General features: G+C 50.9%; 10 protein-coding genes across 10 annotated transcripts; 6 read left to right on the top strand and 4 right to left on the bottom strand.

Moving 5' to 3' along the window:
- Positions 1–599: 599 nt before the first annotated feature.
- BO88DRAFT_14829 (amidohydrolase family protein) lies at positions 600–2094 on the top strand. The gene has a single exon (XM_025701503.1). The coding sequence runs from the start codon at positions 853–855 to the stop codon at positions 1915–1917; it is 1065 nt and encodes a 354-aa protein (XP_025568294.1). The 5' UTR covers positions 600–852; the 3' UTR covers positions 1918–2094.
- A 203-nt stretch (positions 2095–2297) lies between these two features.
- On the bottom strand, positions 2298–7313 carry BO88DRAFT_460041 (uncharacterized protein; the record flags this gene model as incomplete). The annotated part of the gene is made up of 1 exon (XM_025711106.1): positions 2298–7313. The coding sequence occupies one exon, from the start codon at positions 7311–7313 to the stop codon at positions 2298–2300; it is 5016 nt and encodes a 1671-aa protein (XP_025568293.1).
- An 835-nt stretch (positions 7314–8148) lies between these two features.
- Positions 8149–9522, top strand: BO88DRAFT_448310 (uncharacterized protein; the record flags this gene model as incomplete). The annotated part of the gene is made up of 6 exons (XM_025710430.1): positions 8149–8364; positions 8414–8639; positions 8704–9141; positions 9203–9310; positions 9366–9424; positions 9469–9522. The coding sequence occupies 6 exons, from the start codon at positions 8149–8151 to the stop codon at positions 9520–9522; spliced, it is 1101 nt and encodes a 366-aa protein (XP_025568292.1).
- A 469-nt stretch (positions 9523–9991) lies between these two features.
- Positions 9992–11488, top strand: BO88DRAFT_409848 (uncharacterized protein; the record flags this gene model as incomplete). Its single annotated transcript, XM_025707977.1, has 1 exon — positions 9992–11488. One exon carries the CDS (start codon positions 9992–9994, stop codon positions 11486–11488), a length of 1497 nt encoding a protein of 498 aa, XP_025568291.1.
- Positions 11489–12200: 712 nt separating this feature from the next.
- On the bottom strand, positions 12201–14420 carry BO88DRAFT_400166 (putative thiamine pyrophosphate enzyme). The gene is made up of 4 exons (XM_025705494.1): positions 14333–14420; positions 14226–14268; positions 14056–14178; positions 12201–13987 (listed from the first exon to the last, which is right to left on the bottom strand). Coding segments are annotated over exons 1-4 (1806 nt in total). The 5' UTR covers positions 14335–14420; the 3' UTR covers positions 12201–12349.
- An 832-nt stretch (positions 14421–15252) lies between these two features.
- On the top strand, positions 15253–17302 carry BO88DRAFT_409846 (IQ calmodulin-binding motif protein; the record flags this gene model as incomplete). Its single annotated transcript, XM_025707976.1, has 4 exons — positions 15253–15489; positions 15550–16366; positions 16436–16963; positions 17028–17302. 4 exons carry the CDS (start codon positions 15253–15255, stop codon positions 17300–17302), a joined length of 1857 nt encoding a protein of 618 aa, XP_025568289.1.
- A 202-nt stretch (positions 17303–17504) lies between these two features.
- On the top strand, positions 17505–19041 carry BO88DRAFT_354856 (putative 2-methylcitrate dehydratase (PrpD); the record flags this gene model as incomplete). The annotated part of the gene is made up of 2 exons (XM_025703687.1): positions 17505–17844; positions 17912–19041. Coding segments are annotated over 2 exons (1470 nt in total), but the record flags the coding sequence as incomplete, so codon positions are not given.
- Positions 19042–19093: 52 nt separating this feature from the next.
- BO88DRAFT_439952 (alpha-ketoacid dehydrogenase kinase family protein) lies at positions 19094–20629 on the bottom strand. The gene is made up of 2 exons (XM_025709745.1): positions 20404–20629; positions 19094–20345 (listed from the first exon to the last, which is right to left on the bottom strand). The coding sequence occupies exons 1-2, from the start codon at positions 20613–20615 to the stop codon at positions 19139–19141; spliced, it is 1419 nt and encodes a 472-aa protein (XP_025568287.1). The 5' UTR covers positions 20616–20629; the 3' UTR covers positions 19094–19138.
- Positions 20630–21126: 497 nt separating this feature from the next.
- BO88DRAFT_448304 (uncharacterized protein) lies at positions 21127–21531 on the top strand (the record flags this gene model as incomplete). Its single annotated transcript, XM_025710429.1, has 4 exons — positions 21127–21144; positions 21211–21251; positions 21307–21375; positions 21444–21531. 4 exons carry the CDS (start codon positions 21127–21129, stop codon positions 21529–21531), a joined length of 216 nt encoding a protein of 71 aa, XP_025568286.1.
- A 512-nt stretch (positions 21532–22043) lies between these two features.
- On the bottom strand, positions 22044–24939 carry BO88DRAFT_431045 (potassium transporter 5; the record flags this gene model as incomplete). The annotated part of the gene is made up of 6 exons (XM_025709283.1): positions 24709–24939; positions 24399–24650; positions 24085–24345; positions 23275–24039; positions 23083–23229; positions 22044–23051 (listed from the first exon to the last, which is right to left on the bottom strand). The coding sequence occupies exons 2-6, from the start codon at positions 24597–24599 to the stop codon at positions 22044–22046; spliced, it is 2382 nt and encodes a 793-aa protein (XP_025568285.1). The 5' UTR covers positions 24600–24650; positions 24709–24939.
- Positions 24940–25330: the final 391 nt, after the last annotated feature.

Raw genomic sequence — 25330 nt, 5'->3', positions numbered from 1 at the left:
GGAGCTGGCTCAAGCTGGCTCGAGGTAACTCTCATGACTTCCTTCAAGAGAATCTTCAGGCTATACATCAGAATATACTACAACAGTCGGCTCAACCTGGAAAGAGCGATCTAGCTCTTCGATGTGACGTATCATGGGCTACTGCCCTTCTAGGTTTGGGGACTAAATCTGCTCAAGTGTCGTTTTTGGTTCTCAGCTGGAGACAACGCCAGCTAGTATCCCTTGGCCAATTCCAACACAGAAGAGGATGTATCATGATCACGCTGAGATCACTAAGTCAAATTGTTGTCTTCCCCTCTCTGAAGCCATCACAAGCCACTTGCTATCATCCGAGTCTACCCGGGTGAGGCCACAGCTGCCACACCCAAGTCTAGATCAATGTCTCAGTAGTGGTGAACTTGGATGAAATAAGTATGACAGGAAGCCCCCTCATGACATTTGCTATACATAACTCTCAACTGAGACCGACTCCAAACAACATTCAATGTTATAGGCGTTGAGGCCTTGGAACAGTTACCCGAAAGTCAAATTGGGATCTGGAATCAACAATCCTCTGAAACCCCTCTCCACCACCGCAATTCAAGCTGAGAACCGGCCATCTTGAACCCAATGCTACGGAGGGGAATCTTTGCGGGGAACCTTCTGTCACCGAACAGCGTGGAAGTATTTACCATGGGTTGAGCCGCGATGCAGCTAGTATATAAACCCCCTCAAACACTCAACGAGTTGAACAGACGATCATCTCAATCAAAGAGCATCATCTACTCTATAACTCAATATCTATTGCCTTTGACACATACTCTTGCATCTCACTAGAAAGCTTGAACAAGTTACCAAACCTAATAATTCAATATGCGTGGAAAGGTTGCTCTCGAAGAAGCCTTTGAGGTGAAGGGCATGGATGAGGAGATCGATGCCCAGGCAGCCCTCTACATCGCCCCTAAAGATGTTGAACGCTACAAGCGCCAGATCGTGTCCATCACAGACGAACGCTTGCAGCTGTCCGACCAGAACGGCATCGGATACAGCATCCTCTCCCTGACTGTTCCGGGTATCCAGGGCATCACCGACAAGGACAAGGCCGAGAAACGGGCCCGCGATGTAAACAACTACATTCATGACCAGATCAAGGACCACCGTGATAGATTGGGGGCATTTGCAGCTCTGTCAATGCATGATCCCAGACAGGCGGGACATGAGCTTCGTCGCTGCGTGAAGGAGCTTGGCTTCCACGGAGCCTTGTTGAACGATATCCAACATACCGGGGAGGGAGACGATGACCAGCCTCTGTTCTACGATCAGCCCGACTACGACGAATTCTGGAGAGTGGCTGTGGAGCTGGATGTCCCGGTCTACCTTCATCCTGCCGCACCCTTGCGGGATACCCAACTCTACAAGCAGACCTATGAGGACCGTAAATATCTCATCGGACCACCTCAAAGCTACTGCAACGGAGTAGCACTGCACCTGATGGGAATCATCGTCAATGGCGTGTTCGATAGATTCCCCAATCTGAAGATCATCCTTGGACACATGGGCGAGCGCATCCCATTTGACTTCTGGCGGATGGACCACTGGGTTAAGGGCGTGACACGGCCGCTGGCAGAGAAGAACGGAGATACTGTTTGCCAGAAGGAACCCCTCTACTACTTCAAGCGCAACATCTACATCACCACCAGTGGACATTTCAGCACCCAGAACCTGCGCTACCTCTACGAGTGGCTCGGCGATGAGCGAATGATGTTCAGCGTTGACTTTCCTTACGAGCGAATGGAGCATGGCTGCCAGTGGTACGATGATGATGAGGAGAAGATCAAGGAGGCACTGGGTGGCCGAGATGGATACCTTCGTGTTGGCAGGGACAACGCAAGAAGGTTGTTCAAGCTCAGCAAGTTCAAGGATTGTGATGTTGTTTAGGGAATATGACTGGGAAAGGATCAATATTGAAAGGCGTTTATTTGCTGAATGGGGGTGTTACTTTGACCTGAAACTGATGGGAAACACAAAAATGGGTATCGTAATGCATGCTTTCTTACTAACCGAGATTGTTACACAATTTGTTATGATAACTCTCAATGAGGTGAATCTACTTGCTTTTGCTTTTGTATAGGGTGATTTTTTGACACGTAAGAGCTGGTTGGATACTGCTTCGTAGACTACTCTTGGTTATTCCGTCGGGTCAAACATCGCAGATGTTCTAGGGCAAGAGTATTCATCACAACACTTTTAAGGAATGTGAAAGAATGACAAAGTAATATGACATAGTTAACTAGCATTGTAGCTGAGACCCCACCAAATCACGGACAATACACAGGAGTAATAACCTTCTTCTGCGCCCTCTCAACAGTCGAACGCAAATGTGAGATCTTCGGAGGAGACACCGGACTCGGAGCGACAACATAGCTCTTCTCACTCAACGCCTTTGGAAGAAACTCCTTGAAGATGTTACGACATATCACAGTGTCCTTGAACGAGATTGCATCTGGCGGGCGGGAGTCAGATGCGGGTGCTACTAAATCACTGTTTCCCACAACAGCTTTGCAGATAGCTGTGCTAATGTCTGTATCTTCGGTGTCGATTGCACCCAGGAGTCTTGTGTGCTCCATCTTCTTCAAGATCTCCAAGAGATCCTCCTTAGCTCTTGGGCTGTACTTATCAACCACTTCGCTGGCTCCGAGGCGTCGTACGTAGTCGAATTCCTTGCCCGGTGCTGTGGCTATCACGGTACAGCCTGCTGCGGCTGCTAGCTGGATGGCGTTGCACCCGGGGCTGGTGGTGCCTCCCCATACTATGACTGTCCCGGTACCTTTTCTGCGTCTGCTTTTGCTTCCTGCGGAAAGGGAGGTGATGGGGACTTTTAGCCTTTGAAATAATGCTACTGCTGCAGTGACTATTCCCAGTGGTAGGGCGGCGGCATCATAGAATGAGAGGCTTGGGGGGATAACTGCTACTAGGCTGGCGGGAACAACTGTGTAGTTTCGGAATCCCTTGTGTCGGTCCTCCTTAGTAAATGGATAGACAGCCAGCGCGAGAACACGGTCACCCTCTTGTAGCCCCTGTGTATGCTCTTCACCGCCGAGTTTGCGCACGGTGCCCGCGAGATCGTAGATCGTTAGGTTCTGGGGTGTGTACTCGGAATCGGACTCATCCTCGGTGTCGCTGGAGTCATCATCAGTTGAATTAGTCTCCCTCGATCCATACTGGTGTAGTGATACTGTTGCATTCTCGATGATGACTTCATCATCCTCCCGAGGTAGTTCCAATTCTTCTACTCTATAGAAGGCTTGTCCTTTCGATGGTTTCTCTGGCCCATAGAATTCATCGTAGTAGGGAATTGTACGCTTCACTCGGCCCTGAGAAGCTGCGTCATCTCCGTATCGACAGAGAAGCTCACTGAGATGATACATAGCCTGTATAACTGGTATACCGACCCTATCGCTGCTCTCTTTGCGTACTCTTGCCTCACACAAGCGTGCCATTAGGCTGACGAGTTCTCGGGTCTCGGGGTACGTGGGACCACATATCCTTTCTATACCTGAGATAGGTTTGCGAAATAGCTTGGCAGCAGTATCGCGTAGCTGTTGACTGTCCCTTTCCAGAATTAGCTTATCGTTTTGCAGCTTATCATTTTGCAGCACTGCCAAGCATAAGTCTGCAACATGGACGTCAAGATGATTGTCGAGTCTGATACCTTCCAGTTGCATTCGCGCCGCTTTAAGGTGTCTCTCTGCTGATTGGGTATTGTCTGACATCAAATAAAATATCCCCAGATCACGTTCTGTGCATGCATGGAGATAAACACTGGATGTCTCAGCGTTATTTGGGGGTGGCGATCCTATCAGTTGTGCCAGGGAATGGATCGCTTTCCCCAACTCTCCTTGTCTCTCATACAAGCGGCCTCCAGCAAGGCGGACTTCACGAACTAACCAATGACCCGAGGGTAAGTTGTTTGCACATATTTGCGCAAACGCTTCTAGCTTCTGTGGCGTTGCTCTTTTCCCTTGTAAGATATGAATCCGCATTAGATCATATCTCGCCCGTAAAAGTAATAGGTGTTGACGGCCATCAAGCATCTTCTTCATAGCGCGGATAACTTCCTTAAGAACCTCCTCCGCTTCAGCGATCTCCCCTTGAGCATACAGTACCGCAGCGAGGTTCTGCGCTGTTATAAGGGTTGCAGCATGCTCCTTTCCTAACTCTCTCTCAAAGTCCCTCAAGACTTTGCTGTATAAAGTCTTTAGCCGTTGGTCCTCGGCGTCTTTGTGAGAACATAAATCACCTAAGCGGGTGAGTGCATCGTGCGAGAACACGTAAACATCATTGGGAACATTTAGAGATGAATCGATTATTTTCAGGGCGCCCAGGTAGCAAGAAGTTGCCTCATTCATCATTCCTATTTCGGAATGCAGGAAGCTGAGCTCTCCAAGGGCCTGCAACCGGAGGCGTCGCTTTCCCATATCATCGTCTGCTTCAGTTAGATATGATATGCACCCCGAGTAGGCACATTGTCCTTCATTCAGTAACCCCGTCTTCCAACAGGTTCTACCCAACTCGCACATAGCTTCAACAGTAGCAGGATCAATGGCCTGAGCAATACCACCCGAGGGCAACTGCTCGTACGCCAGTGCGCACGTCTGCCTAGCATCGTCTGGGCGATTATTGGCAAAGTAAACAGAAGCGAGGAGGCTGAGTTCCCTGAATTCTAGTTTATGCTTGATCTCATTTGTGATGTCCACACCTTGAGTCAGGAACAGTTGCAGTATCTGTGGCGCCTTAGGGGTCTTGAAGGCTTCCAGGACTAGTTCCTCTCCCAGTGCTTCGTCGGCCGGTGAGGCATCATGTACACTTCCTTCATACTCCTGCTGCGGGCAAGCGTCGACCCGTCTTCCAGGTCGAGTAAATTGTGAATGGTCACTTTCGTCTTGTTCTTGACCAGGACAACCCTCGTTGACGACCTGCTCGACTAGGCTCTTTTTTTGCTTCTTAAAACTCTCTCGCAACCCTTCCTGAGTTGCCTTGTCAATCCACGGCTCTATGGCGTCACGGGCACAGCAGACATGTTTGTCCTTATCAGCACCAATCCGCACGGTGGCATCACACGAGGACACCAGATCCTCCTGCCTTCGAATGCCGTCATAATCTCCATACTCATCATTTTCCTCGGCGATCCGTGCCGCTCCCACATAGCGGCAATCCAAGTAGCGTTCGCGGTGTTCTGTATCTGTTGGCACAGTCATGACTAGAACTGCGGGCCCTCGATCCCCCTTCCTCTCTCGGAGAATCAGGCAACTTGTCCACTGTAGGAGGGCACTGTAAAAAGGCACAGCTACCGAAACATGATCTCCATGTGGCTCAATGAGATTGTTCTGGACCTGGTGCTCAGTCACAGTCTGACAATGCCAGCGACCAACGACCGCACCGCCATCCTGAATCTTCAACATGCGCTTGCGACGAAGCTCGGGGCTATCACTGTCAATTCGTGCTGTTATTGGCATCTCGTCCAGTGTAGCGGGAGACCAGGAGAATGGGCCTTTCTCACACATGGTCGGCCGACCATGTAGGAGACTCTCGTGAGGAACGAAGCCCAGGTAGAACAGAATAGATTTGGTGATCTCGCTTTCAGATTGCGAATAATTGCACTGAGGCATACCCGTCAGTAGCCCCGCGATGATAGTGCGATCCCGCACGCGTGATGTCTGTCGTGGGCCTAACACAGCCATTATGTCGTCAACGAATTCAACTGCTTGACTGCGCAGCCGACGGATGACCTTGGAGGCTAGCCAATGTGCACGAGAAACGACATTGGGGCTTGAGGCCAATATGTCAGTTTCAAGGTCCATGATGGCTGGCGTTTGCTCATTTTCGCCCTTGAAAAGAACTTTGACCTGAGTCGCCATGCGCAGCTCCAGCGCTGTCCATCCGCGCGTGAACCACGGCGACAGCACGATGGCTAGACATGCTGTTTCGGCATCATAAGCTTTGATATTGAGTAGGTAGCTGTCGTGGATGACAGTGTACTCGGCATCCGCGTAATTTTTGTGCATCTGATTGATGGCTTTGCTGCGGGTCCGCGGTTCAAGTGGCAAGGACAGCGCGTCCCACCATATCCCTTTGCATTTCAACCTCTCTGCAATGCGCGCGAAATATTGAAACAAACAACTGTTGACCAGACCTTGGTCCGACATCCCAACACCTGTCCCATCTGACCATACATGGGAGATGGCGATGTACGGGGCATCCGCCGCGCTCAGTTCCTCCTTGTCCCGCGACCACGCGGTTCCTTCTCCCAACTCTACTCTAGCTATCAATTCCTGTACAGGGTATTTCGCTTGCTTGCAATCATTTCCAGACATGCTGCATTTATGCATCTGGTGCACACGCGTACTATCCATGTGCGCGGTTTGACACCTGTTCGGGGCACAGCCGAAATGTTCTTCTTGATGCTTCAAGGCTTCTCGCCGACCTACATGTTCAAGGCTATGGATGAGGTCTGGTAAATCGTTCTGTTTTCGTTCGGCGACATTCACCAGGTTCCAGAAGCGACAGCTGCACAAGCTCAGGTTGGAAATGCGCCGCGCGGCTTCGTGAATAGCCGGTACAGTGACGCTCCGAGGAATATAGTAGCCATCCCAACGGCCCATGGCCGCTGGCTCCAGATTATGGCAAGCAAGGATGCTTAGCATCCAATAAATCAAGTTGCAGACGGACTGCACGTCAATGACAGGTCCCATGAACCCGTCGCCCGTGGACTGCATCATTCGCTTCCCACCATTTGCTCTGGACGCATCGAGAATGGTGTAGCAAGCGTGAACTGCGCTGATAATATGTGTGTGTACGCGAGCTGATCGCTCCATACTCAAAAAATCTACCTGTCCGTCTTTTGAGCCGCTTTTGCTGTTGCAGTCTCGCGCCAATCCTTCCCGGCAGGACATGGCAGTAAGGGCCCAGTCTCGGAAAGGGCGCCATTCACACGAGGGCGCACTACGGTACATCATCCGTCGCGTATCGAGGCATGCTTCGTGGTCGCATTTGCACAGCTTTGCTGCGATACAAACATGACCTAGCTGAGTCAAGAAGCCGACGGTTCGGAAGGTGGAAGGTATATTTGCGGCTGGGTTGGTGAGCCAAAGATCGGGGCGATTGTTGGCGTTGGAACAACAATTGTCGGTATTATTCTGGGGAAGAAGCAGAGGAGTGTGGCCATGCAAGGGCTCATGAATGTCGAGCAACAATTGGCAATTTGAGTGCACCTTGTCTTGGGAAATTAGGTGGTGGTAGCATAAAAAATTGAGAACTGAGTTCATAGCTGCCATGTCTGCGCAACTTTTCGCTGCTTCCAAGAAGTTCTGAGGTGGTTTCTGGTCCAATTCGTCTCATATGATAGCTGGAGTCCCAAAATCGGTCTTCACCGCTGATACTATGGTTGTACGGTATCGGCGACCAGCGGGGACCATCGTAAGAAGGCTGACCAGCTGAATTAGATAGTAGCATATCCGACAAAGCTTATCATTAGTGACAGATGCAAGTGATTTCGTTGCCCGGCATTTTACGGAGTAGGGAGCACGTCATCCATCCTGTGGTTGCTTTTGCCAAGGTAGTAGCTGAGACGGCTGAAATGGCCCGGTGGAAGCCCCCAAGTGGTCGTCAAAACATATTCCAGCGCGCAGCTGCAAGCATCCATGCAAGATGGTGGATTGAACATTCAGCTGAGATGACAGATGACATTCTCCAGTGAGAGTGTGATGGGTCGACGGGGATGAGAGATTTTGAGAGGGTCGTGGTGGGTAGATCCATGGAGGAGTAAAGGTACTTACATGCGACAATATGATATGTCAGACGGGGGAGCATCCGATGCATAGAATCGTAGCTGTCAGGCTGTAGTTCAGTTGCCTACTGTACAGTAATGCACTTCCTGCATACACAGTAGTCAATGTCGGTCATCCATCTGTTTGTGGCAAAGCTGAAGCCAGCAGCATCGGAGATGCGTCAAAGTGCAGCTGAACTCAAGGATCGGCGGTGTGTCTGATATAGCTTCTATTTGTATGTTCCTAGTGGACAGGACTATGAAAGCAGAGTATATATTTAGCATAAGGGGATCCCCGGTGTAGTCCACGCTTCATATTCCTGTCTTTGGGAAAGGGAGCAACAATGGTTGTTAAACCAGGCGATGGGGATTCTCCCCCACCAATCAAGCGTTCCTTTGGGCAGGATTTCTTCTCAAAAATCGGGAATAAGATCAAAGACCTTTTCATGAAGAGAATGCCAGGGTTTATGGATGTAATCTCCGATTATTTGGTGAAAAGACTCTTTAGATTTGCCGAGAAGCTTACGCAGCGCTCTGTCCCTTCCTCGAAACCGCAAGAGGTATGTTCATTGATCCATTTCTCGTCTCCGGCCCAGCTAAACTGCATAGATCATTGAGAATCCTCAAACCGAGGACGACTTCAAGAAAAACGTGGATTTCTTGGTCAGACAGAGCAATCTTGGTGATCATACCAGTCAACTCAACGAGTCGTATCTCCGTGAAGTAGCGAAGAAAGCCGCTCAACTCAAGAATGACCCGAAAAACCATCTAAACAACCCGGATCAGATCACCACGCTCACCCAGCTAGCCCTCTATCACCCGGTTCTCTATTGTGGTATGGCTGATTTGAACACCCCCAGACTTCTGCTCTTTCACACTCGGCTGAGCTTTGAGAACAGATGATAGTCTTTCAATGAGCACGACTATAAAAGGCTCTGACAAAAAGAGGCTAGAGGCACTGCAGGAGTTGGTCAAGCGAATCATCAGCGTGGCGACCAGAGCGGTGCCAGACAACCCCAAAGAGCCCGGCGAAAAGCTTGAAGGTGCCTCCTTGCGATTCATAAACTCGGACGCTGAACACACCATTCGCAAGCTGGAAGATCTAAGTCAAGTGAACTACAAGGCTGACGATTATACTCCCTTGGGCACTCAACTTGACAAGAGGATCCTGAAACCATTCATATATGACTTTCTCGATACCGGAAAGGTGCTGCCACGACCACTGCTCATTTTCACAATCACCGATGGTGAGCCATCAACAGAAGCTCACGATACATTCCGGGAAAAGATTGTTGAATGTATGCAGTTTCTTACTAAACACGAATACCCCAGGGAGCGTAAGTATTAGCCACTCACATTGTTACCCTCTTAGCCTCAGTACTTATGGCATTGCTGTAGTTGTGAACTTCAATATTAGTCAGGTTGGCAATGATAGCAACGCAGGGAAGTTTCTGGAGAGCCTGAAGAATGACAATGAAATCCAGGATATTCTTCATTGTACTGCAGGTGAGAGGGCTACTTACTTTTTTCTTCTCACTTTCAGTCTAATAGCAAATCGCAGAACACTTGGACGAACGATTCGAAGAATTGAGGGCAAACGAGAGGGATCTGGAGAGATGGGTATGTGCCTTGCCTACTATTCAAACTAGACTAACTGAAAGCAGGTGCTCGAAATGCTATCGAGACAGATTCGAATCAAGAAACCAGAATCCACATAGATACGCCCTTACCCCTTCAAGGGCGATCCCAGGGTATGCCAAACAGGTGGAAGAAGATCTATAGTTATCACCTTGGAGTGAGAGATCTGCGAAAGAATGCATCAACAGTGATCATTTACGGTTTCACTTGTATTATCAGATATGACCGAAGGGCCAAATAGTCTGGTACTATGACTGGTCATGTCTTCCAGGACGATCCCTTCTTCTACTGTATTCAGGCTGCAGATGTCGATGCAGATGTCGATGCAGCTGAAGGCGAGGCTGGCCACTGGGTCCTATGCTTTGTATCCAATGGCTGTCCAACACAAATCCAGTGCTAGTCGCGTAGTCGTTTCATCTCTTCGTGCTTTGCAGTTGCTTTATTCTGTAGTATAATGTAGGATTTAGTCTATATAATGGAGAGATGTCACCCAATTACTCTCCCACAATCAGCCCTAACCCATCCACAACACTACCCCATCCTTCCACCATGTCAGAACGAGTCTCAACTGCCCTAGCCAAAATAATACAAAACAACCCATGGATGAGCCAAGTAGCAGGTATCCTGCCCTTATCAGCTCTAATCGATTTCATCGACATTCCCGTCAAGATCCATACTCTACAAGTAACCGGCAGCTGCCCACTCTGGTCCTGGGCCATCACCCCGTCAGGCAGTCGACTACTCCTCTCCAGCGACAGCAATCCCAACAACAAGACCCCCATTCTGGATCAATACGGCAACAGCATCAGTCTTACCGGGATCGACGGCCGATTCGGCGACCTCTACCTGCTCCCAAATCCAGAAACAGTCCGGACATGCATCAGCTCGCAATCCGCGCACCCTATCCCCAACAAGCACGCGAACATGGAGAAACCAAGGCACGAGCTTCGAATCCAACATCTCGAAATTATCCACGTCCAACGCTTCTCTCCCAACTCCACCACCCAACAACCATGGCCATGGTCATCCCTTACCCGCTTCTCCCCCCGCTACATCACCACCAGCCTCCTCGGCTACCTCAGCCTCATATGCCTCATAACCCTCGCCATCTTCTCCAAATGCTACCTCGCCGTGGCCTTCCTCCTCCTGATGCCCCTATCCGGCGCCATCGTGACCCTCACCCACGGCGACGGTCCCCGTCGCCTCCTAAACAGCGACGCCATGACCTCGCCATACAACCGACTCGTCATCGTCGCCCAAAACACCAACTCAAGCCACTGGACAATCTTCTACGGCGAAAGCACCCTAGTCAACTGCCTCGTGAACCGCCCTCTCGAACCCGATGAAACCCACACACTCCTTTCATCTTTCTCACCCCTCTCAACCCAACTACTGAAAATGCTCCTCCGACTCCTAATCCTAGCGCAATGGGCCCTCGCCATCGCGACAGCAACAACCCAGGACTGGAACGCCTTCTACATCTGCTTCTGGATAGTATTTTCCATCTTCGCGCACGCGTACCTTATCCCCCTTCGCACGGAGATTCGTCGCTGGCTAATGACTTCCGCGAGGATACGGTTGTGTAGGTATACTACGCAACTGAGTTCGAGGCGTGCGTTGCTGAATACGGTCATTGCGTTGAATCCGGATACATTCCCTGCTGGGAGAAGCGTGTCTGAGAAGGAGGGGGGGAGTGAGTCGGAGGAATCTACTTCTACTGCTACTACGTATGTTGAGAATGACACGAGCAGGCTATGCCCCGGAGCGATGAAGGCTCTTAACCCAATTCTGGAGCCGAGTGATCAGCGCTCTCTGTGGGAGGAAGCCACTCGTCAGGCAATGATGCTGTGTGAGGATGTGCCGGTGGAGGAGCGGATTAAGGGTCTGAGTAGTTCCGAGGGTGAAAATATGCTCGGTAAGGAGTGGAATGAGCAATATGGGGAGTTTTATTGGATGCCGTATATAATTGAAGGGATTTATATGGCGGCGAAGATTAAGAGCCAGGCTGGGTTGTCGGGGAGGATGGTGGGAGGGAGTGGTGTTTAGTAGAACTACTAGTAGTGTGACCATGAAATGATGAATTATGAGTTGAATGCAGGAAAAAAAAATAGAATTTTGCTCATGAACGTCAGATCAATGTGATGATATCTAATGCCTCTTGCACTCAGAAGGACCGTTAATCTTATCAATGGAGAGCTTACTTTGTATATAGCTTCACACGTCTCGTTCTTCACTCGAAGTCACTTGTACTGAGCATCGTTTGTCATCATCGGGGACTCAATCCCCAAATAGTACAAGTGCTAGTTAGCGGGCGAAGTGAGAGGGGTCAGCATTGCTACCAACACCATCCGAGACTCTACTACTCTTTGGTGACGGTGCAGATATAGGATCAGTCGATGGGGGTGGGAACACACACTACGAACGAAACGATCAACTACGCGAGGTGCATCCCCCGGAGAGAAACCCGAGGTTTCGGAGATTGGCGAGCAGTCCAAGCGCTGGAAGTCAAGTCCCGGTTACGGAGATTGAGTTCCCGTTGGGCGGTCTGAACCAATCAGAAGGGCTATGTGGTCGCGTTGTGGGTAATGAATCATGTTTAGGTACTCGGTTGGAGAGGATCGGCGATGTACGAAGAGGTAGAGTAAGGTATTTCTCCGAGGTGGCGTTGCATGGGGGTTCGGGCTCGGATCATAGAGCAGGTCACTGCCTGTCTACTGGATACTACTAGTAGTCTTACTCATCTGGTAAATGTTCATGTGTATATGGTTATTCATTGTATTGTATGAGACTACTTTCTGTCTCTATCTGTCCTGATCGGAGGCGGCATCAGTCTTTTGCAAAAGACTGTATCATGTATCATAATCCTCATATAGACGTGATAAGCGTAATGATAAGATGAAGGAAACATCACAGCGAAGGCTTCGCAGCGACATATTTGCCCTTCGTTCCATCGAGTTGCGCCTCCAAGACCGCCGTGGTACCATTCTGCACACTCTTGATAGCCTCGGGTAGCAGCTTCCTCAGCTGAGCAACATTAGCAGCCTGGGCACCCCAGAAGGTACCACCGGATGCAGCTGTCGCGATACCCGGATAGTCTGGAGTCGGAGCGAAAGAGATGTTGAGGTCTTCGTTCGTAGCACGGGATCCATCGCCGTTGGGATGGACGAGGAGCATACTGCGTCGAGGGGCATTCCAGCCCTTGTTGTTGAGCACAATGGTAAGGATGGGAATGTTGTAGCGACGAGCAACCCAGTAAACAGACCCTGGGACAGAGAAGAGATAGGTGCCGTCGCCGACGATCTGGCAGACAAACTTGCCCTTATTTGTCCCGCCGTGTTTGGCGTCGGTGGCGAGTTTGATGCCCAGGGCACCACCGCCGGACCACCCGAGTCCACCACCACCGCAGTTGATCCAGGATTTCGGTAGGGTAGGGGCGATCTGGTCGGCCACGTGGGTAGTGAGAGTTACGGATTCGATGGCCCAGATGGTATCCGATGGGCAGGACTGGCGTAGTTGGCTGATGAGATAGTTGGCATTGAGGGGAGCGACATCGCCGCCGGGAGGTAAGCGGGCGAGGTTGTAGATAGCTTGGCGGGTCTTCTGGAAAACCTCTGCGCGGCGCTTGCCACGAGCATGGTTTTCATCCGACTGGACTGTCTGCTGAATGGAGGGGTTGGAGGCAACATATTCGTTGAGCTGCTTGAAAGCAGTTGCCGATTCGGCGCGGAAGGTCGCTATCGTGGGAATATAGGCAACAGGGATCTGCTGCTTGAGGGGGTCGACATCGACATGAATGATGCGTGCCGAGTCGGAGGGCTTGCAGAGCGTCGGGATCCAAGGTACGTCACAGTCGGCAACAAGGATGAAGTCAGCAGACTTGATGGCATCATGAACACCAAAGCGCATGCCTAGCCATGCAGGATGGTCGCCAGGGAAGCACATGTCACAGCCGCCAGTGTCGAGGACGCGGATGCCCTGGAAGGTGTTGGCGAGAGTGACCAACTCATGGACACCTCGCGCCTCCCGACCAGAGTAACCGACAATGACCAGGGGGTTCTTCGCAGCTGCGAGCTCTGATGCAATCAATTCGACACCTTCGGTTGGGAGAGCAGATGGGGAGACAGGCGCCCAGTGACTCTGATTGAGAGAGTAAGGGGTGATATCCTCCTCCATGACCTCTCGTGCACCGGCCAGATAGACAGGTCCCTTGGGATCACTCGTAGCGAATTGAAGAGCGCGGTTGACCATCTGCTTGATGTTCTTACCAGATCGGATTTCCGCGGCATATCGGCAGTATTGTGAGACGATCTGCTTCTGGTCCGGAACATCTTGGATCCAGTGGATATATTCTGTGCGCGAGCCACGCATTTCTCCTTCAATAGTATACGGGGAGAGACCGGCGAAGATCAAGACGGGGGCTCGGCCACACGATGCGTTGTGAATAGCAGCAGCGAGCCCCTGGGTACCAACATCGACATGAACAATCACACATTGAGGTTCCCCGGTCAAGCGGGCATAGCCGTCGGCCATAGACAGGGCCACCATCTGCCAAGGAGGCATGCGGGGTTAGTGTCGGGTCGAGATCCACAACGAGGTTGCATTGATCGACTCACCTCGTTGGGACAGGTTATGATCTTGGGGAAGGCATCGGGCTTTTCTTTCTGGCCCTTGACCATAGCCTCGAGGATAGAGGGGTGGTCAGATCCAAGGTTGACAAAGACATGGGAGACCCCAGCCTGGAAGGTTAGCTTGACCGACGTTCTGTTGTGGAAGGGGACAGTACCTCCCAGAGTGCCTCGAAGAAGGCAAAGGATGCTGTGTAGACCCTGGAGACTGTCAGTGAATATGGAACAAGCAAGAAAGGCCAATTGAGAAATTGTAGTGACTAACATGGTCGCAATCAATCAACAACGGTAATCTATAGGTGCGCAATTGAGATAGACTGGAGTTGACCGAGAGCAATACGGAGTAAAGGAAGGGGGATACAAGAAGTCGGGGATAGATTGATAAAGCCGGCTTAATAAAGGACAGGCTCGGGGGCAAGTCCGAACTGATGAGGAGAAACTGCAGTTTAACACCGAGGTTAACGGCTTTCACTGAGTAATCACCCAAATAGGGTAAGTAGTTCGTCAATAAGGTTGGCACGATGAGGTGGAACCCATAGTTGAGCTGCAAGGTGCAATCATGGTGCGGAATTGGTTATTCAGTGTGGAGGTGCTCATCTTTCCACTATGTGCCGGAAGCCGATCAGCAGCAACAACAATAATGGGATCAAAAATGCCCAGTATCACGAGTATTCGGTCAGCCCTATTCTGCCCAGTTCTGTCCGACAGGAGCTTGTTTCAGAGCCAAGCTGGTAGTTGGTGGATCCATCCACCGATTAATCTTACTAGAACAGTTCCACTGCTCATCGGCCAGTTTCTCAACTGATTATCACTGGTTATCGTCAGCCCGCATGACGTCGTGGCCGCGTCCCTCGCCAGTTGCTTGCGGTTTTCAAGGGATGCGCTCACCACATCATTTGCAGTAATGGCCCCAATTATTTATTATAATATCCCCTGGCCATCCAGAAGCTGAATGCTGACCGGAAGATAGCCCCCCAATACGTCATTTCGTAGACAGGCAGCCATCCTTTCATATTAATATTAATATTAATAGTCATGGTCGCGCCAGTGGCCTGGGGTCCCGCCAGCGAATCCACCTGGATACCCCTTTTTAAACTCGTCAGCGCCGTGTATTCTCTTAGTTTGGCTTCGTTGATTTTCTGGTTTCTTCGTCAGCCCAAAAGTGCCAATCAAGTGCGAACCACCATGCTCTCCGACACTGTGTATGAGCTCTGTCATGACGAGAAAACCGTCACCTCAGAGCTTTTGCAGGATCCATCGCAATCGCCCACTAAGCTTTTCCAGAAGTTGTATCATGATCGGAAGTCAAAGTCGCACAAATCTGATTCGAACGAGTCAGTCGACAAGGACGATCATGAACTGCGAAAAGTTCTGCAGTGTGGAAACTGGGGCAGCACTCAACCCAGCGACCTTTTCTTGAAGGTAATCGATCAGCCAATACCATCTATTCCTCCTTGACAAGACTTACCTGACAGAAAATAGATCTACCACGATGCACTTTGCGCATTAGAAAAGAATCCCATGTCCGGGGTAGTCTCCCCGCCACTGATGGGCAGCCACGGCGTAGTCCCTCTGACTATTATCGCCCCATTGCCTGATCTCTGTCGCCACATGGCCAATTGCATTGTGCGAGCTGAGAAGGAAGTGTTTCTGGCGACGAATTTCTGGATTCACTCGGATGCTTCCACACTGGTTACCAATGCGTTCCGAGAGCTATCCCGACGAGCCGGCGAACGTGGAACAAAAGTAATTGTGAAGATGGTCTATGATCGCGGAGATCCGCAGCAGCTGTTTGAGAACCACCTCCCAGTGCCAGAGAAGAAGTATACCAGCGAAAAGGTGCAGCTTCCTGCGGCTCACGAGATCCCCAACATCGATCTGCAGGTCGTCAATTACCACCGACCTATCTTCGGGACCTTTCACGCCAAGTTCATGGTAATCGATCGGCGAATTGGACTGCTGCAGAGCAGTAATGTGCAGGATAACGACAACCTGGAGATGATGATCCATGTCGAGGGACCCATTGTGGATGGGTTGTATGATACGGCGTTGATTTCGTGGGGTCGTCCTCTCGAACCCCCACTGCCCATGCTGGACTCGCCCGCCACGGGGGCTCCCATTCCTTGTCACGCCTCGCAGCAGCCAGACTATGATGCTCCAGACCCGGGGCCTCTCCCAGAACTTACTGTCGATGAACATCACTATGACCCGGATATTCGGGCTGAAGCCCAGCGCATGAACGGTTTGCTGTTACCACGGGAGGGAGAGACCAGAACGCAGGCTGTGACTCGTCGCTTAAGTATGCATGCACCGCAACCACTAGCGTTACAGATCCATGCAGGACCAGAAACTAATCTCTAATCAATAGATACCACGATCCAAACTGACATGTCTGCCGACGCCCCCGAAAGCGACCAAGAACTCATCATGCAGCCCTACGTCGTCCTCCCCCCACACGATCCCTTCCCCATGGCCGTCATCAACCGGGAACCCTGGGGCGCCCCCAACCACAGCAGCATCCACACGCCACAGAACAGCAGCTTTCTCGCAGCAATCAACAACGCGCAAGAATCCATCTTCATTCAAACGCCCAACATGAACGCCGAGCCCATCGTCCAGGCTCTGATTGAGGCCGTCAAGACCCGCGACGTCACTGTCACATGCTACTTATGTCTGGGGTACAACGACGCCGGCGAATTACTGCCGTTCCAGAACGGGACGAACGAGATGGTTGCGCACCGAATGTACAAGGCGCTGGATACGGACGAGCAGCGATTCCGCCTGCGGATCTTTAATTATGTGGCAAAGGATCAAGTCCGGCCGATTCATAATAAGTATAAGCGGAGGAGCTGTCATATTAAGCTGATGATTGTTGATGAGAAGGTGGCTATTCAAGGTATCTCCCACTCTACAACACCATACAATATCCTAGAGTGATGAAAATACTGACAAATACGCAGGTAATGGAAACCTCGACACCCAATCCTTCTACCACAGCCAGGAGGTTAATCTCCTGCTGGACTCCCCATTGGTCTGCCGCGCCTGGCGTGAAGCCATCGACCGGAACCAGAACACGGCGTACTACGGCGGCGTCAGCCCAGAAGACGGCTGCTGGCATGATCCAACAACCAATGATCTCCCTGTGGGATCGATTGGCGTTGACCCGGGACACTTTAGCTGGGCACGGGGAGCAGTAGGAGCGGTGCAGAGGGTCAGAGGAGCGGGTGGTTTCTAGTTGAGTAGTATACTTTTTTGGCCTTTTGGATGATTTTGATTTGACCATTATCTACTAGCGATATGTTGGACATGTACGACTTTAGCATAGTGTTAGCCTGTTTGGATAGTAGTCATACAGTTGGATAAATACTATACCTTCCCCAGCACACTACACCATCCCCATCCCTCAGTAACTAATCCAACATTACCCACCACCCAAAATGAATGCACCTAAGCAACCGCAAGAACCAATATACGACCTCCCCCTCCGCGACATAACAACCTACACCCACTCTCCCACCACCACCACCCATCCCATCGCAGCCCGAACCGCCCTCCTCGACGCCCTCTCCTGCGCCATCGAAACCGCCTCGAAATCCCCCTCCGCACGAGCCCTCCTCGGCCCCATCATCCCCGGCACCATCGTGCCTCACGGATTCCCCGTCCCGGGTACCTCTCACACCGTAGACCCAGTGAAGGGTACCTTCGACCTAGGCGTCCTAATCCGATACCTGGACCACAACGATGCGAGCTGGGGAATGGAATGGGGACATCCATCGGGTAGATACTTCCCTTACCTCCTGTTCCTTAACATCAATTCCTTAACACTGAAAAACTTAATGAACAGATAACATCGCCGCCATCCTCGCGACAGCCGACTACCTAAGCCGCCACCCCAAATACTTCAATGAACGGAATCCAACAATCTCCACCCTGCTCTCTGCAATAACCAAATCCTACGAGATCCAAACACACTATCAAGCGCTCAACGCCTTCCACGCACACAACCTCGACCATGTCATTCTTGTCGAGTTGGCCTCAGCGGCCGTCTGCTCGTGGATGATGGGCCATTCTGCCACACAGACGCAGAGTATTCTATCCCATGTGTGGATGGATGCGGGCCCGAGTCGTCTGTATCGTACCCATCCGTGCACTGTGCCTCGCAAGGGGTGGGCGGCTGCTGATGCAGCGGCGAGGGCGGTTGAGTTGGTGTTCAGGGCGGATACCACTAGGGATAATGGGAGCGGGGAGGCGATGAGGGGTGTGGGGAGTGTATTGAGTCATGAGGGGGGTGGGTTTCGGGATGGGAGGTTTGGGGGGAGGGAGTTTGAGTTTGTAGGAGGGCTTGGGGAGATGGAAGGGAGGGGTGTGGAAGGGGTGATGTATAAGATTATGCCGGTGGAGGGACATGGGTGTGCGGCTGTGGAGGCTGTGTTGGGGCAGATGGAGAGAGAGCCGGAGGTGGTGTGGGATGAGGTGGAGGAGGTGCTGGTGAGGGTGCCTTGGGCGGCGAAGTATATTATCTCTAGGCCGGGGAGGGAGGCGTTGAAGTGTGCGGCGGAGAGGGATCATTGTTTGGAGTGGGTTGTTGCGGTTGCGATGGTCAAGGGGAGGGGAATTGAGGTGGAGGATTATGAGGAGGAGGGGGGGTGGGTGGGGGATGAGAGGGTGGAGGAGTTGAGAGGGAGGGTGGTGGTTAGGGAGGATGAGGAGTTGACGAGGAATTATTTGGATGTTGGGAAGAGGAGTATTGCTGCTGGGGTGGTGGTCAGGTTAAAGGATGGGCGGGTGTTGGAGGAGGTGTTGGTGGAGTTTCCGGTTGGGCATGTGAGGAATCCGAGGACGGGGGAGGAGGTTAGGAGGAAGTTTGTGAGGAATATGCGGTTGATGTTTACGGAGGAGGAGATTCGGAGGATTATGGAGGTGGTGGAGAGGGATGATGCTAGGGTGTGTGAGTTGGTGGACCTGCTTGCGAGGTCAGAGACTGGCATGTCTATGAGTAAGATGTAGGAAGTGAGATATAGTAAGTAAGTGATATTAGATTGGTTCCGGCCCTCGTTAGATTAGTGGTATATCAATGTTGCGGTACACAAGATGGCATGGCCACTCCCTGGAGCGTCAAGTACACATCTGTTCCCCATCCCCACAAGCTCTGCACCGCAATGCTCCCTCCAAAATACTCTGCATATGCCCGGCTCAACGGCAGCCCATACCCCAGTCCGGCAATGCTGCTCAAGTGGCCCCCGCTGCCGGATATCGTGTTTAGCGCGTCCATGCTGCCATTTTCTGACCCATTCATACCATAGTCAGAGAAGGTAGTGAAGCTGTAGGACCAGATATTCGGCAGCACCTCCGGAGGGATACCTCCACCCCGATCACGAATACGGATCGTGATGCTCTGCTGCGATGGCGACCAACACTTGATTGACTCGTTCGCATCCGCCGTTCCAACCACCGTGTCCATGTGAAATCCAGTATCCGAATCGGAGTGACTCCACTTCTCCTTCGCCTTCGGGTCATGTACCGGGCTAGCAGGAACATCAGGTGCCGCAGCAATGGTCACCTCGATGGGCTCATTCCCATTCCCGGACTCAATAACCGCCCGGAACGCATTTTTCAGCAACTCCGTAAGGATGTACTCCACGTGGACCGGCACATGTGCGAAAGAAGCGTCCGGCTGTCCGCCGATGTTCAACCGCGGACGGACCCCATACTTCAGCTCGCAGATCTCGCCCACGAAGTCCTCGCACGACTTGACTATGCGGGCGGGTTGCAGCGCGGTATCAATGACTCCGATGTAGTTTGATGGCGCAGCATCCTTCGGTGTTTCTTGTTGTTCGGATGGATCGTCGCGGACCGGCTGCGAGGCAAAGTGCAGCGCCAAGTGTTGCTCTGCTATGAGCCGCGTGCCGATTCTGGCGCGCAGATGCGTGTCTAGGAACCGAGTTACCTCAGTGGGATCGATGTATCGGCGACATTCGAGGAAGCCGCGGGCAAGAATGGGAATGGTGTTCGTATGCGTATGCACGAGATCGGCAAGTACTTCAGCGAATTGATTCTCCTCCTCTAGCGTCGTGACCTGCCGTTGCTGATATGGCAGGAGAGTCGAGAGCGAGTGTAGGTAGTTGTTATAGATCTTGGAGACATGCGGATTCGATACGACGATGAAAGGGAGGTTGCGGAGAGCCTCGATACGAGACGCTAGGCGGGCCGGAAGAAGGGAGAGCGTGAAGTTGGCCGAGGCCAGGAGGGCATCTTTGCACAGGGGCGGACGCCCATGTCTAGCTAAATTAGCAATTATCCTAAGATTGATAAAAGAGCTAAGCGCATGCTGCATACTTGAGCAGATCTGCAAGAGTCAATGGGCGGCGACGACTGGCGGCGAGACGTGCAACTTCATCATTGGCGCCGTAGGCAAACGCGTGCCGCGGGGATGTAGTCGTCTGTACGAGGGGTGACGAAGAAAAGGACCTTGCTGGAAAGGTTGAGAAGCGATTATATCGAAGGCTAGCACCCCGAGACGCAGTCTGCAGGGCTCGTCTTACCGCCATCGTAGAAGTTGGCCATGGCGACTTGCAAGACACAACAGTCGATGACCTCACAAGCCGGACTCCGTGGGGGATCCGTCTCACGTGCTGCCGCAGAACTCGCCAGTTGACTCACCCATACAACCAATCTTCGCCAAGAATATGAAATGTAGCCATTAGTGATGCGACGTAGCTATTATCTGCATACACTCTCCAGCCACATTAACTGTACTCTGTTAATCCCTGTCTGCATAGACATCATCGATCCTGCACTGCACCCAAAGTGGTGTGCCCTGGTTGGTCCCTAGTCTGACCCCCTCGGTCCCCTTATCAGGGCGTGTGAGATCGACCCCCGCAGGTGCCTAACTCTTACTTTACTTCTTACTACTAGCCGCAGAGTATAAATAAACCCTCCCCTGTCCCACATCGGGCAACTCATCTTACATCTTTCATCAACATTTTCAGGTCAAAGATTTACAGAGGATTTTCTCACTCAAGAACTACTTCTCTTCGTCAAATCAAACATACCGCCAACATGCCTCACCAGTACATGGTTCGTTTGTTGTCCTGTCCCACTCCCGCCCCTGGGCCAAATGCTAACGATTTCAATTATTTACAGGTCAGCCTCAAGAAGGAGTCTCCCCCTGAGGAGCTTGAGAAGTGAGATATACCACAATTTACTGATAGAAAGCTTGGTTCTAACACTTGTGCGTAGGGCCAAGAAGACTGCCACCGACAACGGAGGCAAGATCGTGAAGGAATTTGCTCTGGTCAAGGGATTCGTGTATGAACCCTCCTCCCACTGTCAAGCTACTATCTTTTACGTGTCTCAACTAATTCTTGCTCACATAGTGTCCAATACGACGATGAGCAAGTCTCCACCCTCCAGTCCTCCGACCACATCCACGTCGAGAAAGACAGCGAAGTCTCGATCCAGTAAACAAAGGTTATATCAGAACGGAGCTGGTCCGGCCGTATGACTACTCTGCGGGAGCTTAGATTACTTCTTTGTTCTTATTTGTTATATTGAATGTATGAATTATGATATTATTTCTATAAAGATTTGTCGTACCCATCCAACAAGTAGACATAATCTGTAATATTGAGGGGCACGAAATTGAGTGCCTTGTATAAAGAGCTCTACATACTGTGTGTACACTGGTAATGTTACACAACTACCCCTCAAAGTCTTACTTCTCATTAACTATGGATTAATGCAACTGGCATTTCCGGATTCGTATTGAATTGCATTGTTCCATCCTGTGATTCCCTGCGGCAATGACGCACCAGATGACGTTATCCCGCGAGGGGCAGTCACGTGCTGTATACTATCAACAGCTTATGGATGACGTTGATGAAGATCTTCAAAAGATATCTGTGTGGATCACAATAGTGTAGATGGGTTATCGATAAATCATACGATATGCTGTTATCTTACTATAGACTATGTGGTCATATATCCTTCAAGAACCCCACTTCAATCACCTTCTCGGCTCCCAGTCCCAACGAAGCAATCTTCGCTCGGGTATTGTCCCGAATCCATAGAAAGATCTCCAGCACAAATCGCCTAAGAATGTTCGTACCCCTCTTGACTCTCATCTGCTCCTTGCCAGTGATATAGAGCACATTATGTGCACAGGCCTTCTCCAGCAGTGCTACCGGATCGACCGGCCTCCCTCGGCCAGTGATCGTCCGGGACTCTTCAGCACTCGTCGAATCCTGGCCTATGTCCCGACTCAGCTGACTTATGCTCGTGCTGGCTTCCGTCGGAGCAGTGGTATGTCTATGCTCGATCAAATACTTGCGGACCTGATCAGTGATGGTACTAGCGAGATTCGGGGAAATGATCTCGTCATTGTAGCCGTAGCGGACAACCAGGCGGTAGCAATTTGGAATTGCAAGTTTCGATACAGTGTAGCGATCATCTATAGGGACTGATGGAGTCTCGAGAGGTCGTAGATGAAAAAAGATTATCGTCTCAAACATTGTCGTGAGCTTCAGGATGAACTGGCTAAAGACGATAGGAGTGGTCTCTCCAGCTTTGTCAAAGAATATCCCCACACCTTGAGTGGTGCTCAAAGGTGCACCATCGAATCTATCTGTAAGACGAATGCTGCCATCTTGGTCTTTGGTCACGAAATGCGACGTGGGGAAGCGATCTTCCGCTTCAGCAAACCATTGCTGCTCCTTTCCAAATCGCCAGAGGAGAAAGAGCAAGGCGAGAATGGTGGCCACGGCGAGAGTGAACCATGCGCCAGTGGGGACTTTTGTTAGTGCCGAAGATAGGTATGCCCCGTCAAAGCAAGCAATTGTAAGCCAGGGCAAGAAGACAAGGTACGGGCTTTTCCGCCACACGAACATTGCTACCATTGCAACCATGCATGTGTCGAAGAAGGTCACGAAGATGACACACACTCCGTATGCGTTTCCAAGAGATGTAGTCTGCACTTGATTAGCGAACTGCGAGGAGCATAGAATTTATCTGACATACGTTGTTGTAGATAGATGCCACAAGTATCGTCCCGATCATCAATAGCCAATTCGCAAGCGGTATGTAAAGCTGTCCGTGGAATATATCGGACGTATGAACAACCTTGAATTGCGGAAGATATGAAAGCTTCATCACTTGCGCTAGTAGCTAAACAGAGTTAGGCCAGTCATACCTAGACGGCAAAGTTCGTACCTGAAATGTGGCAGTAATAATTGCTTGCGACGCAACTATAGCGGCTAGGATAGCAATTACAAGCGCAGGATATATGGTGCCAGGAGGAGCTGCGTTATAGAACGGATTCGAGTATGCCTCTGGATGCACACTGATGTATGCAGCCTGCCCGATATATGCCAGAAGTAGACAGGGAAATGTATAGCATAGCCAACTTATCTGGATAGCCCGACGACTGAAAGCACCAAGATCGGCAAAAAGAGCTTCGACTCCGGTAAAGGCAAGCAAAGTACCACTGAGCATTCTCCATCCTGATTCGCCGTGTCGGATCAGAAATGTGAATGCATAACCGGGGTTGAAGGCGACGAAGACCCCAGCATCATATTTAGCAAGGTTATAAATTCCAAACGCAGCGTTGAAACCAAGCCAAATTATGACTATTGGGGCAAAGGCGAACGTAACCCGCGTGATACCAAGTGGCTGTAGCAAGAACAAGATGACCAAGATAGCATCCGTGACTCCAATGACAGTGCCTTTGGATATGTTTGGAGAAACAACTTCAATTCCCTGGACGGCACCCAGCACGGATTGAGCGGGAGTGAGAAGGCCATCCGCGAGAACCATCGTAACGGCCAGCACTCCTACGACTTTCAGTAGGCGCTTCGCGAACTTGCTCGTTTCCAGGCTGTGTCTAGCAAATCTGCTGGAGCTCTCGAGATCAATTGACAAGTGTCTCTTCATCTGCACAAGGGATGCCTCTCGAGGATCTCGATGAGTGATATTCATCTGAGCTGGTCAATATAGTCCGGCACAGAGAGAGGTGTGTCTTACATAGCGACTGAGCAGGGAATATGTGCTGAATGTACCTCCCTCTCCATCGTTATCCGCGTGAAGGATAATGAAGATATATTTTATGGTCACCATAATAGTAATACTCCAGATTATAATGGAGAGCACTCCAATGAGGTCTTGGCGAGACGGCGCCTCAGTGAACGTAGACGAATAGACATAGAGCGGGCTGGTTCCAATATCTCCGTATATGACACCAATTGACTGGTATGCGAGCCAAAGAAGCATTTTGCCGGAGAAATCCTGCTGGGTTTAGCCTGCATGCTTCTCAGCACTGGAACTCTGTCAGGCCGTACCTGTCTTTGCTTGAAGTCTGTAGGTCTGCGCAAGCCTGGGTCATCATCCTCGCCAATAGTGCTCACAGTACTAATGGCCCGATCCAAGTGATTGTTGTTCCATGGGCGGATATTGTAGATCGAATCTTGAGTCTGTTGAGATTTTTCTTTCACCGTCGCCAGTGTTGGCAGTTCCTTCAAAGCCTCTGGGTCAGGGTCCATCGTGATGAGAGGCAAAGACAGACTCGTGAGAGTACTGGCAGGTTGGCTTGACTGTCACGTCACGTCAGCGAAAGAAGCATGGAATGATGCAGAGCTAGGGGAGATTCACCTTCGTAGGAGTCACTGGACATTGTAGTACTTATATTCGATGGCTCAGGCGGCAACAATTGCAGATAAGCGTCAGCGTTTGAGCAAATCCTCATCCCGCGTGCTCTTCTCACTACGACGGACACACATCGCAGCCATCGTATACGAGCCATGGAACGCCATCTAGCTATATCCTTATCTCGAAGTAAATAAAGATTGGATGATATCCTAAGAATATTTTAGATAATGCACAGATAGCTATAGATAAAAGCTGCAAGCACCTTGAGAGGGATTTTTCTGGTCCAACCTCTGGGGTTCGGCCCAGAGAGTGCGGCATTTGTTAGCACCAATAGTTGCACGGTGCATTCACGGCACGTTCAATGCATCCCGCACCACATGGCGCTGATCATTCGCTCCGACTCGCTGATGCTGGGATGTCAAAAGGAATAAAGATATGATGCGGAACTACAGACCAGATCTGGTGTTTAACGGAGGTGGTGACGTTAGCTCACATGATCGTCGCTGTTTCATCCCACTTCCTGAGGTCGCTTCTAGGCAAGGCATGAATCCAAGTAAATATCTCCCGCAGTGGATATTGAGGCAGATTCAGGTTAGCGTTAAAGTGCGGGTAGTTACAAAATAGA

Source organism: Aspergillus vadensis (genome assembly GCF_003184925.1).
Source record: "Aspergillus vadensis CBS 113365 unplaced genomic scaffold BO88scaffold_1, whole genome shotgun sequence".
NCBI lineage: Eukaryota > Fungi > Ascomycota > Eurotiomycetes > Eurotiales > Aspergillaceae > Aspergillus > Aspergillus vadensis.
This window is presented reverse-complemented; position numbering and strand designations above follow the sequence as displayed.

Excerpts from the sequence above, each read along its gene's own strand:
- BO88DRAFT_400166 (XM_025705494.1), bottom strand. Across the intron at positions 14,179-14,225 it reads TCTTCGAGGCACTCTGGGAG|GCTGGGGTCTCCCATGTCTT; the intron begins GTACTGTCCCCT and ends CTAACCTTCCAG. Across the intron at positions 13,988-14,055 it reads TCATAACCTGTCCCAACGAG|ATGGTGGCCCTGTCTATGGC; the intron begins GTGAGTCGATCA and ends CCTCCTTGGCAG.
- BO88DRAFT_14829 (XM_025701503.1), top strand. The coding sequence starts at position 853 with ATGCGTGGAAAGGTTGCTCTCGAAGAAGCCTTTGAGGTGAAGGGCATG.
- BO88DRAFT_439952 (XM_025709745.1), bottom strand. The coding sequence starts at position 20,615 with ATGGCGGTAAGACGAGCCCTGCAGACTGCGTCTCGGGGTGCTAGCCTT. Across the intron at positions 20,346-20,403 it reads ACTCTTGCAGATCTGCTCAA|ACATGGGCGTCCGCCCCTGT; the intron begins GTATGCAGCATG and ends TAATTTAGCTAG.